This window comes from Rhinopithecus roxellana, chromosome 6, assembly GCF_007565055.1.
Source record: "Rhinopithecus roxellana isolate Shanxi Qingling chromosome 6, ASM756505v1, whole genome shotgun sequence".
Taxonomy (NCBI): domain Eukaryota; kingdom Metazoa; phylum Chordata; class Mammalia; order Primates; family Cercopithecidae; genus Rhinopithecus; species Rhinopithecus roxellana.
Window position 1 is genome coordinate 79,093,469 of NC_044554.1, and position 15,588 is coordinate 79,109,056.

The 15,588-nt window shown below is 42.9% G+C and overlaps 1 protein-coding gene across 2 annotated transcripts in view; it reads left to right on the forward strand.

Annotated features, from left to right (window-relative positions):
- The window catches only part of HECW1 (HECT, C2 and WW domain containing E3 ubiquitin protein ligase 1), a 461,143-nt gene extending 447,168 nt beyond the window's left edge, over positions 1–13,975 (forward strand). The window contains exons 28-30 of one of the 2 annotated variants that reach the window (XM_010381577.2): positions 195–309; positions 2,550–2,748; positions 9,793–11,317. In XM_010381577.2, the coding sequence (XP_010379879.1) occupies positions 195–309; positions 2,550–2,748; positions 9,793–9,904 (426 nt within the window). In that variant the 3' untranslated portion in view covers positions 9,905–11,317. Of the gene's footprint in view, positions 1–194; positions 310–2,549; positions 2,749–9,792 lie in introns of both variants that reach the window. The other variant, XM_010381578.2, reaches the window with a different exon arrangement.
- Positions 13,976–15,588: the final 1,613 nt, after the last annotated feature.

Below are 15,588 nucleotides of genomic sequence, written 5' to 3' on the forward strand. Positions count from 1 at the left end.
TATGAATTTGGGGAAGGAAAAGGATATAAACATTCAGATCATAGCAATAATTTCTGAGTTAAAAATGATTGCAGACTGAAAAAAAGTATTGCCAGTGATGGTGAGTTTCCCAGTTTAACCCACATAAATATAATAATGAACATAGCCTTTCCACATGTTTGGACCTGGATACTGAAGCCTAACCTGCATTTCAGGTTGTAGACTCGAGGCTGGTGTCCGTGTTTGATGCCAGGGAACTGGAGCTGGTCATAGCTGGCACCGCGGAAATCGACCTAAATGACTGGCGGAATAACACCGAGTACCGGGGAGGTAAGTGGGCAGAAGCTGTGATGATATAATTATCACAAATAGAACTGAGCACTTTCCAAAAGATTGTTTTGTTGAGGTGAAATTGACATAACATAAAATTGACTAAAGCGAACAAGTCAGTGGCATTTAGTACATTCACAGTGTTGTGCAACCATTACCTCTAGCTACTTGCAGAATATTTTCATCACCCCAAAAGGAAACCCTGTACCCATTAAGCAGTTGCTCTCACTCCTACGCCCCCTTCCCCCAACCCCTGGCAACCATCGATCTGCCTTCTGTCTCAATGGATTTGCCTATTCTGGATGCGTCATATAAATAGAATCATACAAAATGTGGTCTTTTGTGTCTGGCTTCTTTGACTTAACCTACTTGAAGTTCATCCATGTTGTATGTAGCATGTTTCATTATTTTATTTCTTTTTATAGCCGAATAACATTCCGTTGCATGTATAAATAATTCGTCACTTTTTGAAGACTACGAAAAGCTTGGCCTTACTTCAGTACAAAGCAGGAGTTTGTACATGCCTTTCTCCAACTCCCAACCTGAACTTTCCTTCAGGCGACATCCTTCTCACATTGGTGGAGTCTCTGGCCTAACTTGATATAGAGGCTTACAGAGAACATTCCATCCAGGACCCAGCTCCTGAGCAGCATGCGTGCCTCCAGGGAAGGGTGTCTCATTTCCTACAGAATTGGAGCCCTCTCTGCCTCAATCCTAGTTTGCCACAACACAGTTCTAACCGTGGCCGTTACTAAAGCTAATGTCTAACCCCTCCTAACTACTCACCTTGCACACTGCCAGACCTGTCTTCCTGAAACATTGCTTTCATTGGGCCACTTCCCTACCCACAAAACAAGTTCCTTATGACTTCTAGATTTGAAGGGTTTTGTTAGCCTCAAAACTCTTCATTTAAAATACCACAGAGAAATCCATCAATACAGTAGAGAGTGAGCTAGGGGCATCACCTCAGCCTCCCTCATGTCCCCAGTACACTCAGCCCCGCAAAGCCTCTTATATTATAAAACTGGTAGAGTATGAAAACCGCTGTCTGCCTTGCTGGGCATGGTGGCTCCTGCTTTTAATCCCAGCACTTCGGAAGGCCGAGGCAGGCAGATTGCTTGAACTCACAAGTTCAAGACCAGCCTGGTGAAACCCCACCTCTAAAAAAAATACAAAAATTAGCCAGGTATGGTGGCATATGCCTGTAGAACCAGCTACTCAAGAGGCTGAGACAGTAGGTTCCCTTGAACCCAGGAGGCAGAGGTTGCAATGAGCCGAGATTGTGCCACTGCTCTCCAGCCTGGGCAACAGAGCGAGGTTCTATCTCAAAAAAAAAGTCTCTGCCTGACTGTTAGGGCCCCATAACACCCCCAGAAATATTCCTTCCTGCCTTCACCAGACACGCCTCTACTCCAGTGGCTTACAGTTGCCTGCATATTTCCTCCTCGTTCTTGTTATTCTTTATTTTTCCTGCCAGGAATACCCTCCTCCTTCCCTCCACTTGCACAAGCCCTTCACACACTGCTCGTAGCTTCACTTCCTTTCTGAAGCTTTCCTTGCTTCTACCTTGGCACACATGGATTTCTTCTCTCTCTGAATGCCTCTTGCATTTGCAGTCAATGGCAAATCATTTAATTGATATATCCAAGCATGGTCTCCCCAGTTAACTGTGAGAGGGACCCAGTACTTAATCCATGGGCCCAGCATGTATCCACCCAGGGCTGGCATGAGAGCAGCTGCTCAAGGGGAGAGCCTGGGATCTCCTGTTCACCAAACTGGCTGTTCACCTCCAGCCTAGACTGGTAAGTCCTAGACTCTCCCGTGGTATGTGGTTGCCAAGAGTTAAGACAGCAGAACAAAGGAAACATGATGCAATATTGTGTTCATGGGCCCCTTGGTCTCTACCAGGCCCTTCTACTCCTTATCTACACCTATGTCAGGCAGGGGCATTTTAAGTGGAGTCCCAGTTGTTTAAATAAAAAGCAGACATCTCTGAGAACATCCCTCAGGACATAAAGTCCTTTTATAAAATGATTATTTTCTAAATCTACTCTTGTTCTAAAACTTGACCTAGTTGCACAAATTGTTTTAGACCTCTCTAAAGGCCATCACGAGAGAAATCAGATCAAAATCCGCGATTCCGTTCCTATCATACCTGATGTGTTTGATCTCTCTCCCCCTCCTCACCCCTTCCTCTTTTCTCCGCATCCTGTCTTCCTCCCTCCCTTTGCCTCGTGCAGGTTACCACGATGGGCATCTTGTGATCCGCTGGTTCTGGGCCGCAGTGGAGCGCTTCAATAATGAGCAGAGGCTGAGATTACTGCAGTTTGTCACGGGAACATCCAGCGTACCCTACGAAGGCTTCGCAGCCCTCCGTGGGAGCAATGGGCTTCGGCGCTTCTGCATAGAGAAATGGGGGAAAATTACCTCTCTCCCCAGGTACAGAGCTCCTGCCAGCCTTCGGGGAAACCTGCTGAAGAGGGCAAAGTATACTTTGCTATTTGATTTTGAGTGACCATCCTTTGGGATGGAATTCTTTCTGGTCACCCAAAGTATTGTCATGGCAGTTATTAGGGAAAGGTGAAGGTGAGGTAGCTCTGAGACTTGGATTGAGGCTATATTATTCTTAGGGAGGGTTTGATGACTGATGGTATTTCAGCTGTAATATCTTGGTCCATGTGTCAGTCGTGGGATGCTCTCACAGCCCAACTTAATTGAAAGATGAATGTCTCACACAGGAGAGGGCAGAGGCAAGGACATTAATGTTAAAAAGCTGGAACCTGGAAGTAACCCCTCGAGCATCGTATCGGTACTTCTGCAGCGTATCTCTTAGTACTTCATAGGATCATTATATATTCGTGATGTGTCGGATTTTTCCTACCAAGTTTTAAAACATGTGGGGATGAGACCACATGTATCTCTGGGTCTCTATGGTGACTTCTATTTAGAAAGCGCATCTATTGTGGGATAAATGTGGAAAAGAAGACACTGAGGCTCCAGGCAGTTTTACAGAAGAAATTCCCTGCACTGTGAGTTTTAATCCCAGCACTTCCTGAATCCTTTCTATGCCACTTTGGGTAGTGCATTCCTAATCGGGAAGCACTGAAGAGACAGTGGCGCATAGCGCTGTAGTGAGAAACACTGCTGCAACAGACAGAAGAAAAGATTGACCCCTATTATCTTTTGTTAATAGGATACATTCTAATTCTAAAGAAGCTTTGCATTTAACTCAGCTCTATTTCTACATGGCCACCCAGACACTTTTGCTAAATCCTTATTGCAGAAGGATTTACTGGACTATAGCTTTCATCTAGCGTTCCCAGATTTTCCCCAAGGACAATTCGCCTGGTGTCAGTCAGCATTTGTGGGCGTGCCCCAGCTGGTTAATGACAGCTGAACACCCTGGTGCAGGCTTCAGCCCTGGCTTCACCCACGCTGTTCAGCAGACCCTCAGCTCCAAGGGTCTGTCTTGTTTGCATGGCTCCACCAATAGCTAAACCTAGTGAATTTAAGTCTGGCAAGAAAAGCAGACTAAAAAGGCAGAATTTCCATTTGTTAAGTTGAATGATAGATTTCAATAATATAGTTATTTGGAAACATCTTGCTTTTATTTTAGAGAAATGCAGCTTGAGTCATCACTGAGGAGAGCCTACCCCTACAGCATGCAGCTTGAGGAGGGGCTGAGCTACAACCACACACCTGCCCGTGGGAACCTGCAATCTAGGGAGAACACGGCCTGATAGTAACTAATCACAGCACAAGGTAGAATCAGAGGAGCACAGGGTGAAGAGCAGCATGCTGCAAGAGTGTGAAACAGAGACTCCTAATCGAGTTGCCTAGAGAACATGCCACAAAGAAACTGGCATTTAGGGGAACATTAGGAGATGAGGAATAGGGAGAAGGGGACTTCCAGGCTGTAGCAATAGCACATGCAAGGTCTGAGAGCAGGGAATGGCAGCACATGTTCAGGAAGGTGCAGCCGGCCAGTGCAGAGGGTAAGATGCCCGGAACATCATCACAGGGATGCAGTTGAGAAAGAGTTTGGTGAGCCACAAACAAAAGACCCTGCTGGCTGAGCGCAGTGGCTCACGCCTGTAATCCTAGCACTGTGGGAGGCTAAGGCAGGTGGATTGCTTGAGCCCAGGAGTTCAAGATCAACCTGGGCAACATGACAAGACCTCATCTCTACAAAACATTTAAAAACTTAGCTGGGCATGGTGGCGTGCACCCTTAGTCCCAGCTACTTGGGAAGCTGAGGCAGGAGGATCTCTTGAGCCCAGGAGGCCGAGGCTGCAGTGAGCTGTGATTGCACCACCATACTCCAGCTGGGCAACAGAGTGAGACCCTGTATCAAATTAAATTTAAAAAAAAAAAAAGAAGAAGAAAGAAAAAAGAAAAGACTGTGCTGAGGAGTCTCTATTATTTAGGAAATGGGAGTCATTGCCTCTGTTATCTGGGGTCACAGATTGAATGTAATTTCTGTATTTGCTTTGGAAGCTTTGAAATATACATTAATATTATTAACCCACACAGAGAACTTCTAAGGCAGACACTGGGCTTATGAACAGGTTCTTCATATCTGGACCAAGGCACCCCTAAGAGGGCTGCTGCACCACAAGCCCCAGAGATGGTTTCTTGGGGAAGCAGGGACCTCTTCTTGGGACAAGAAGCAAATGCCTCTAAGAGGACACTGAAAATAACCCCCGAATAGTGACCCCTGTCCAGTCTCCCTTGGACAGTGTCTGAAGATCCAAGAACGTAAAAAAATGTCATCTATGTGTGGATAGAAGGAAAGAACCTCTGACTTCCAGAAACTGTCTCCAGTTTCTGGAGACCTGGCCTGGCCATGGCAGGTGGCAGGAACCCCTGAGCAGGCAGGAAGCAAAGCAGACCCCGGGTGGCATGGGCTTCCCAGGTACTGCGAGCCACAGTGCATGTGGCCTGCACTCTGGGAGAGGCGGCCTTCCGCTCTTTCCTCAGGTCTTCCCTCTGCAGAAAGGAAAGGCAACTGGCTTCCCAGATGAGAGCGCCAGACACCGCCACAGCAAAACCTGGTCATAGCCCAGACTACCTAAAACCTTTGTGTCAATCCAAGTCCCTGCCTGCTAAAAGATGTGTGAGGGTCAGGAGAAATGACTTTGAGGGTAGGGCCTTCTAGGATATAATTTCATAGTTGAAGCAGATGAGAGGCAGGACTGTCACTGGAGTTGAGGTCAAGGAACTGGGGGCTTGGGTGTTCACCCTGTCAGCCCTGTGGACTTAGTTGCCACACAGTCTGGTAGGAGGACTTGAAATGGAAAGGAAGACTTAAGCAAAGTGCCAGATAATAATTATAATAAGTTAGAAGTTCAGAGGATCAGAAGGAACCAAAGATCTATCTAGATCACTGATTTTCAAGCTTTTTAAACCATAGTCCATAGAAAGAAATGCCTTTTATATCACAACTCAGGACATGTACTCATTTGCACGTATGTGTGTGTATATCTGAAACTCAAGTTCCTCAGAACAGCACTTTACCCTTATTATCTGCAATAAAATCTATTTTCTACTCTATCCTATTTCATTAAAATGAAATGCCAGCCAAAACCTATGGTTTTAAAAATAAATTATTTAAATGACATGAGATTCAAAGAAATGGAAACGGATCAAGGTTTGCAAAGTCATGACATGGAATTGACAGCAGGGAGTGTGAAGAATGTCCATCCACGTCAGAGCGTGTGGGGCAGTGAGCAGTTTCCACCCATGAGGACTGGAAAGGGGACACTAGGACCTGGAGGCAGCATCTGGAAAGAGCTTAAGGAGGTGGCAAAGTTTCTTTACTTTGAACAAGAGCTCAAAGGAGGACAGAGGAAAGGCTTGGAAGGAAAGAGAAGCACAGAAGCTAGGTCAGAGTCAAAGTAGCACTGGGCAGTGTGGAGATAGAATAAAGGAGAGGGGAGAATCTTTGGGTTTACCTTTGGGGCAGGGACCAGGGATATCAAAGCTATGAGTCATGGGCAATTAACTGGCCTAAAAGTTGCAAACGAAATTCTAATATGAACATGTTTCACTGCAGATGTAAACTGAGCCCAGGCCCAGGGTGGAGTTGGAGGCCTGGTTAAGTTAGGAGTTGGTTTACTCTGTAGCAATGGTTCTCGAGGTGGGGCTAGGGAAGGTGACTCTACCCCTCTTTCCCCACAGGAGGCAGTTGACAATATCTGGAGACATTTTTGGTTGAGGGGAAGGGGTACTACTGGTGTCTATTGAGTAGAAGCCAAAGATGCTGCTAAATATCTCACAATGCACAAAACAACTCCCACAACAAAGAGTTATCCAGTTTGAAAAATGAATCGTGCCAAGCTGAAAAATGCTGCTCTCTAGTACCTAAGGCCAGAAGAGGACCTACAAAGGAGGCCTGAGGGTGCCATCAGGGAGCTCAGCAGAGAAAATGGCAGCTATTGAGAAACCAAAGAGAAGCCAAGGAGGAAGATGTTCTAGAGGAAGAGCTGTCAAATGTTTTTAAAGAGCTGGAGCAGGAGGGAGTAGAGTATAGGCTTCTGGATTTAGGGATCAAGAGGTCACTGACAAACTTGAAAAAGTAAATTTAGCAGGGAAGAGAGCAAGGCCTATCTGAAGAGAACAAGGCTATAGTTAGGCAGTAGAAGAAGACTGGCATGAAGGGAAGACACAACTTACATAACCGACCGAACAATTGGCAGCAAAGAGGAGTGACTGCTGCCTCTTTTGTGTGTTTCTAGCCAACCTTAAAGTGGTCTCTAGTAGAGAGGAGCAAGACTTTCTTTGGCCCTGTGTTGGTTAACATTTCAATCTATAACATGGAAAAAATAGAGGAGACAGGGAGATCAGCTGTGTAGATGACACAGTTAGAAGGATAAACAATACAGGGATTGGCACAACCCAATCCAAAATTATCTCAAAATGCTGGAACCCTAGCTTGACATTAATGGCGTGAAATTCGACACAACTGAAAGACCTGTGCGGATCTCCAAAACATCCGTCGTACCAAGTGTGAGAAGAGAGTGAGTCACCTGCCAGTAGGTCATGTGCAAAACCCCAGAGCCTTCAGTTGCCACAAGTATGACACGGTTCCCCAAATCATTATCACAATCATGGTTGCATTATTAAGAGAATCTTATGTTTAAATGATGACTCACAGGTTACAAAACGCATTTACGTGTGTTCTAGCGTTGATCCTCCCCATAACTCTCTGAGGTGCACGCAGCATATATTATTATCCCCACTTTACAAGTGAGAAAACTGAGGCTCAGGAAGATTAACTGACTTTTCCAGGGTCATAAAGCTGGTAAGTGGCTAGACTGGGGTCAGCATAGAGGTCTTCCAAGCCCTGATTTCTTGCCGTCCACTGCCCCACACCACCAGGCAATGCTTGGTTTGGTGCACGGGAATGAGGTAAGCGGCACTCGGTGCTGTCAGAACCACACCTGGAGGATGGCGAGCTCTTAGGAATGCTGAATTGGATCATGATTTGATTGTGTTCATTCATTCTAGATGACAAACTAAGGGAGTTCACCAAGGCTCTAAATAAATGCAATAAAAACAACTAGTAAGGAAACCGTGGGTGTTCAGACTAGGTGCTATTCACCAATGCTTTCTGTTTACTCCCAGAAATGATCTTTTACAGAATTAATTTGGTTCCAACTAATTTGTAAAGATGATTTTTTTTTTCTGTAATATTTCCACTCATGAGTGCCAGTTAAAATGACCAGAGCAAGAAAACTACGAAGATGATGCCTGCTCCTATCTCGCCCCTGGCTAATTCAGCTAGTTCCAAAAGCATGCTTGGGATTTCTCTGCCCTACTTCGCCTGTTTAGCCATAGCGCAATGTATGTTCTAGTTCGTTGCAATCTTTTTAACATAGAGAGAAATCACTGTAATCATCCTACTCGATTTATTGAGTTCCCTTTCACTCAAATATTTACATCTAGATAAAGTATTTCAATTATTTTCTTTTAAAGTAAAGGAAGGCCTGTATGAATCTTAGATAATAGTCTAAGAATTCTGCTAATCTCTATTCGTATGTTTCTTCCCTGTTATGTCTTTAAGGCCTAAGACCAGACACTCTACTACCCTATGCCTGCCTTTGGAGCTTGAGCGGGGATGGGACAGGGAGGAGGGAGGTAGGGGTTAGGGATAGTTCCCCAAGGACTGCCAGGAGGAGGAATGGGTGCTGGGCAAACGAAAATACCAGCATCCTCCCTAGATTCTCGCTGGGCAGGAAGCCCCACCTTCCCTCTTTCCTCTTCCCATCTTCCTCATTCCCAAAATGATCTCCCCCCATAACCTGAGTGCTGCATCAGCCTGGGCAGTGATCTGATACTCTGATTTATATACTTTAAAACAAAGGTGTGAATAATACACAAGTCCCCTAGGGATCTTGTAATGAAAAGAAGAGTTTAATATCCCAAATAAAACTCTAATGAAGAGAGTTTAGTTTTGTTTGTTTCTTTGTATGTTTGTTTTGTGATTTGATTTGATTTGATTTGATTTGATTTTAGAATGCCCTTTTCTGTGCTGGTTGGTGTCTCAAAACACCATTGCAACACACCACTCTTAGGGAGGAAAAGGCAGGAAATGAACTTTCACCTGCACCCATCCACCTTTCTCCCTACTATGGTACAGGCTCGGCATCAGCCAAAGTTTCTGTAGAAACAAAGAACTACTGGCAGGGAGCAGCTAGTCAGGTGATTCAAGGCTCCACAGCAGGGAATCTATGTGTGCTGGGCTTCTTGTACCCACTACTGGAGACCCACATGAGTCTTCCAGGTCCAGGTGTTAGCCTCTGGCGAGGAAGACATTCCTTGTCTAAGGCAGACACTGGCCATGCAGGAGGAAGCACATGAAGCAAAATAGAACCCTGGGTGCCAAGACTCTCCAGGCATCCAGGGAGGACTGGCTCACATGGGCAGCTTTTCTTGGAAATGCAGCACTTCGGCTTTAGGTTCTGTGGGTTCTACTGGGGTAGAGGAGTCAGACTTGTCTCCAGCGCACACTTGACTTGAATGGAGAACTGGATCTCAGAATTCCAGGCCATCTCAGGTTCCTCTAAATAGATGCATGTGGTTCACAGAGGCTCAGAAATCAGAGCTGGACAAGAAGACTTAGGAATATAATCCTTCAATACTAATTATATTTCTGCCTCCTTCATCAACCACATCAAAATGTATAACTCAATTGCAAATCAGGCTGATACCATAGAGTTTATAATCAGTTTGCTAGTGTCATTCTAGTGTAGTTGGTTTGCTTGCAAATGCAAACAACCCATTTTTAGTTATTCCATTCCTTCCACCGGTCTATTCATTCTAGAGGAATATGGCTCTTTACTGTGCAATGTTTTATGGTGGGCCTGAATCACAGTCCTGCTCACTTTTGATTCCCTTTGGAATCACAACTTCAGACAGTCACAGATCCAGAACCAGTTGTATCGAAACAAACACTCTCACCGATCTCTTCTCCCCATTCAGGGCACACACATGCTTCAACCGACTGGATCTTCCACCGTATCCCTCGTACTCCATGTTGTATGAAAAGCTGTTAACAGCAGTAGAGGAAACCAGCACCTTTGGACTTGAGTGAGGACATGGAACCTCGCCTGACATTTTCCTGGCCAGTGACATCACCCTTCCTGGGATGATCCCTTTTCCCTTTCCCTTAATCAACTCTCCTTTGATTTTGGTATTCCATGATTTTTATTTTCAAACCAAATCAGGATTGACAAAAGCTGTGCATGAAGAACTGCCTTCTTCTAAGATCTAACCTTCAGGCTTCTCTCCTCTGTTTTCAATGAACTGCTAGCCTGTATGCAATATTAAAAAAAACAGCTGTCTCAAGGTCTGTGTATATCTCCACATACCTCCATTACTAACAATGAAATATGAATGCAAGTTAAGCTACACTTGACCAAATGGTAATAAATGTTTACTTCCATTTCTATCATTTAAGGGAAAATGTGAGCGTTAAGCACTCCAAGCTTTTATATGCCCATGTCTTCTGAGCAGAGCCACCATTTTTTATAATTTCTAACAACCAACTCCAGAACTAGGAGCTGATCAACTCTTTGTTTTCCTATCTACTTTCCCCTGTGCATAATATCCATCCAAAGGACAACAGTGGCAAAGCTGAAATTTTTATACATTCAACTCATGATTCACATGTGGCACCAGTCCCATCAGCCGGAACTAGCCTAGACACACGGTGCAAATATGACACTCCCAACGATTAACAACAGCAAGAAAACACCTGCTGCTATGCGATGCAATGCATCCCAATGGTTGCGGGGATTGTGGGCTCAACTCAAGAGAAGTTTAGGAGGGGGAGCATTCCTAGTGAATACTCACACCACAAGAAGGACAAACTTGTGCACATGTCCAAAAAAGAAACCTTCTTGATGATGTAGCATGAAGAATGAGGCTTCAGCCCCCATTGTCTTGTGTAGAATGTGGCAATGCCAACTGGAGAAAGGGAAGAAGGACATATTATCTTGGTTTGAATCCCTGAGTTCTGTACTGTTCTATTTTGTTTAGTCTAGCCACAGTTCTTCATAAAGGAAAAAAAATGTGTAGATGATACCATGACTTTTGTTAAAGCCATGACTTTTGTTTGCTTGGCAGACAAACCCTTCTTTTTTTAAACTTTGATATTGGTTTTTTTCACGTTTTCTTTTTTCCTTTTCCTTTCTTAATCATGGAGTTCAAGTTCCTTTACATTCGATTGTCCATCGGGACCACACTAGGAAGCTGCAGAGAGTGATGGTGCTTGTTAGGGATCAAGGGCAACACAGTACTTCTGCTTCACCCATAGTAATCCTCCTGGGGCAGAAACATAACACCCCAAAGGCACGTTGATTTGTGTCAAAATAAATATCCAATTTCTTTTAGCATTCAGTGAAAACATATCTCAGAAAACTTCATGTTGTCAGAAAAACAGTTGCAGGCTCCAAAGACAGCCTAACCTCTCAATTACATTTGAAATAAACCCAACCATAATGGTCATTTGCTATTTTTCTAACGTTGTTATCCATGTTGTCTGAAATAGGTCATAAATGAAAGTGTTTTTCTTCACTGGGAAAAAGAAGAGCTCAAGAGACCCGACTGTTTAAATGTCACATTATTGTTTTCCATATTAAAACAAGGGAGAAATATAAGACAAAGTGAATTTCCTATGAAGCCAAGCCTATTGGCTCATTATACCAGTTTGTGTCTGGACACTGTGTTATTTGTGTTTCCTACACTCTAAAGCATTCCAGCCGGGAGCGGTGGCTCATGCCTGTAATCCCAGCACTTTGGGAGGCCAAGATGGGGAGATCACTTGAGGTCAGGAGTTCGAGACAAGCCTGACCAACATGGTGAAACCCGCATCTCTACTAAAAATGCAAAAATTAGCCAGGTGTGATGGCACTCACTGGTAGTCCCAGCTACTTGGGAGGCTGAGGAAGGAGAATCGCTTGAACCCGAGAAGCAGAGGTTGCAGTGAGCCAAGATTGTGCACTCCAGCCTGGGTGACTGAAGGAGACTCCATCTCAAAAATAAATAAATAAAAATAGAAGCATTCTTTTAGTAAGAAGTACCTACAATGCCCAGCACCCTTTGCAGCGATGTGTCCGGTGTCAATCAAGGAGTATACATTATAGAAATTTAGCCTTTTATTGTCTAAAAAGAATTTACTGAGACAGGATGGAATGTGTAAGTTATATGATAAAGAATTTGAGGGATATGTAAAATTCAGTACACATTCAGCATCTGAAAAATAATGGATTCCAATGGAGCTATTATTTTATTTATGAAATCAGAACATAAGGACTATGCAAATAATTGAACCATACCCTTATTCTAACTCTTGCAACAGCATCTCTAATATAGGGGCATCTTTTATCTTTAGAACTTGGTATTATACATATGTAAATACTCATTAATTCAAGCAGTCTCTTTCTAGTACTTACATTATTTGTCAGGCATTGGAAAGGGAGAAAGCTGTTTACAAGATGGACCGGCTCCTGGAGAGCTTTACAATTTATATAAATAACTAATTAATCTATTAATTAGATTAATTAATATCTATTCTAACCATATACAAAAAGAATGCAGTATCTCAGAAATTATATATAGATAGGTAACTTTGGCATACATGATTTTTCAACTAACGTTTCCTTATCCACCAGCACTGCTGATGTCACAGCTCTAGATCTATCCCACAAAGCATAACAGGAACATTATTTCACAAAAATGCAAAATTTCATGAAGAAATGCTGATGTCACGGTCACCAGAAAGAAGATGAAGCTTGTAATACTTTATTGCAATCTTGCATAGAATCCTTAAGGAGGAAAAACAAAGAGAAGAGGAACACAGAAACAAGTTATGGAAATTCATGTTTACCTTATTTATAAGGCTGATGTTTAAATTATATATAATTTTTCATTCAATGTGTATATGAAATGAAATAGCTATAGAACTAAATTTCACTTACGTGGAGGTGTAAACCACCCTAAATTATATAGTTCGGCAGACAGATCTATTTGTTACCACCTGTAATTTTTTTTTAAGCATGAGTTTTCTCCATGGAGGCAAATTGCAAAATTAATCACTTATAAATTTATAAGCCACAATCTCCCTAAAACAAGATCTTTTAGATTTGGTTTTAGTAAGAGTGTAACACCTTTAATCAGGGGACAAACAAGAGCAATAAATAAGAGAAGATTTATGTTACAACCTTCGAAAAATGCTTTTAAAAATCTATAAAGTGTTATAATAATAATTCCATGGATATCACAAATGTTTTATTCTACAGTGTGAAGATGATAATCCTAGAAATGGAAATTGACTCTGTGGGGTCAGGAGAAGTATTCTAAATCTACTGAACTCTTTGTAATTTCTTATGTATATAAATTACTGGAGGTTGTGAAGATGCCGAGAGAGTGGTGAAAAAATTAAGAAAAAGAGACATATGATTTGGGGGAGCAGACGTTAAACATGCAAGACCTAAATTTTCTTTTAATACATGACCATATGTCCTTGAACAGTAAGTATATTTGTGTGGCAAGCCAATGGCTGAGTTTTCCAGGATAGTTTTAATATTACATCCATCACATTGTCAGTCCATGTGTCAAACCATGTGTCCAAAATTTGGGTTCAGAAATTTCTCAATTACCACAAATATTTTCCCAGTCAAGATGAAACACTTTCAAATGAAAGTAGTTAGAACTTTACATAACAAATGTGGTGCTTTATTATTATTATTATTATTATTATTATTATTATTACGTACTTCAGTGTTCATTATTAAAACTACTGCAATACTATATCATAAAAATCTGGGATGGATGTTCCAGCCATCATAAATGGTCCAAAAGAGAAAGTGTTATTTTCCTGTTAGCGACACGTAGTCCCTTTGTTCTAATAGAAAAAAAGGTGCCTAGAGGTAGTATATAGAGTAAATATTGTTCCTTTAGCCTACTTCCTGCAGCTTCCAATTTATCTAAGGAAATGTCTACAACAATTTTGTTCAAAAGTCTGTTCTAGTCAATAGCAGGAGAAGTCCACGTTACTGGGCTGATTTTGCTTACATCAACAAGAGAAATGTCACTCAGGCCGCGCTTTCTCTTCCATCACACCATCTTCAAGGAATGTCAATAAACTCACTTTGGTATGGCATTGTGTATGCTCCTTATTGCAAACGGGAGTCTAGGACAACACATAACAATCTGTATCCTGCCTTATGCTCTCACTGGATGTAAGCAATAAGACAACACAGAAGGCTACCAGCTGCTATGATTTTTTTAAAGTCCCAAGAAAAATATTATCTACCAAAAAAGCATAATATGTGCTCACAAATTCATGAATAAAGAGGAGAGCTTTTGTAGCAAGTTCCTTGTGTATACCTATAAGAACCCTAAACAAACCACACGGGCAGCATTTTTTTAAGTGCCCTTTATGTAAACCAGTTGTGCACTGGTTTATATACATTCCTAGCTATGGAGATGCTTCTTTGAAAGCTTCAGGCTACAGCCTAACACCTAGTGTCATCCCAGGACAAGGGTTACCACTAGACAAACATATTGTGTCCTATGGCTCGTATCACAGACTCCCAAGATGAAAACAGCATGATCTCCTTCCAAGCCTCTAAAAGACAAACCATGTGGCTCTTACTGGGTGGTCAGAAGCTGATTTATTCTTTAGAAAGAAAATATTCTATTATTAGAAAAAGTAGCCGGGCGCGGTGGCTCAAGCCTGTAATCCCAGCACTTTGGGAGGCCGAGACGGGCGGATCACGAGGTAAGGAGATCGAGACCATCCTGGCTAACATGCTGAAACCCCGTCTCTACTAAAAAATACAAAAAACTAGCCGGGCGAGGTGGCGGGCGCCTGTAGTCCCAGCTGCTTGGGAGGCTGAGGCAGGAGAATGGCGTAAACCCAGGAGGCGGAGCTTGCAGTGAGCTGAGACCCAGCCACTGCACTCCAGCCTGGGCGGCAGAGCGAGACTGTGTCTCAAAAAAAAAAAAAAAAAAAAGAAAAAGTGTGGGGAGGACTGGGAGAAGGAAAAACCTGACGGACTGATTTGGAGACAGAGAGGCATCTTGTATTGCATTTTTCTTTTATTATTATTATATTATTATTACTATGAGATGGAGCTTTGCTCTTGTTGGCCAGGCTGGAGTGCAATGGTGCAATCTCGGCTCATTGCAACCTCTGCTTCCCAGGTTCAAGCAATTCTCCTGTCTCAGCCTCCCGAGTAGCTGGGATTACAGGCATGCATCACCACGCTCGGCTAATTTTGTATTTTTAGTAGAGACTGGTTTCCTCCATATTGGTCAGGCTGGTCTCGAACTCCCGACCTTAGGTGATCCACCTGCCTTAGCCTCCCAAAGTACTGGGATTACAGACATGAGCCACCACGCCCAGCTGATACTGCGGTTTTTCTACACGTGCTGGGCTGACTTCAGATTTATTCTAACTGAAAATCACTTTTCTTCTAAGGCATAAAGAGAAAATCTGAACTAGATCATCATTTATAGTGAGGCGTATAGTATTCTGCTTTAATCTTACTCTGAAATCAAGATTGGACTTCAAGTCTCCTGATTTCTTTTAGTTAGTTAGTTAGTTAGTTAGTTAGTTAGTTAGTTAGTTAGTTGTTAGTTATTTTGAGACTGAGTTTCACTGTTGTTGCCCAGGCCAGAATGCAATGGCGTGATCTTGGCTCACTACAGCCTCCCCTCCCGGGTTCAAGCAATTCTCCTGCCTCAGCCTCCCAAGTATCTGGGATTACA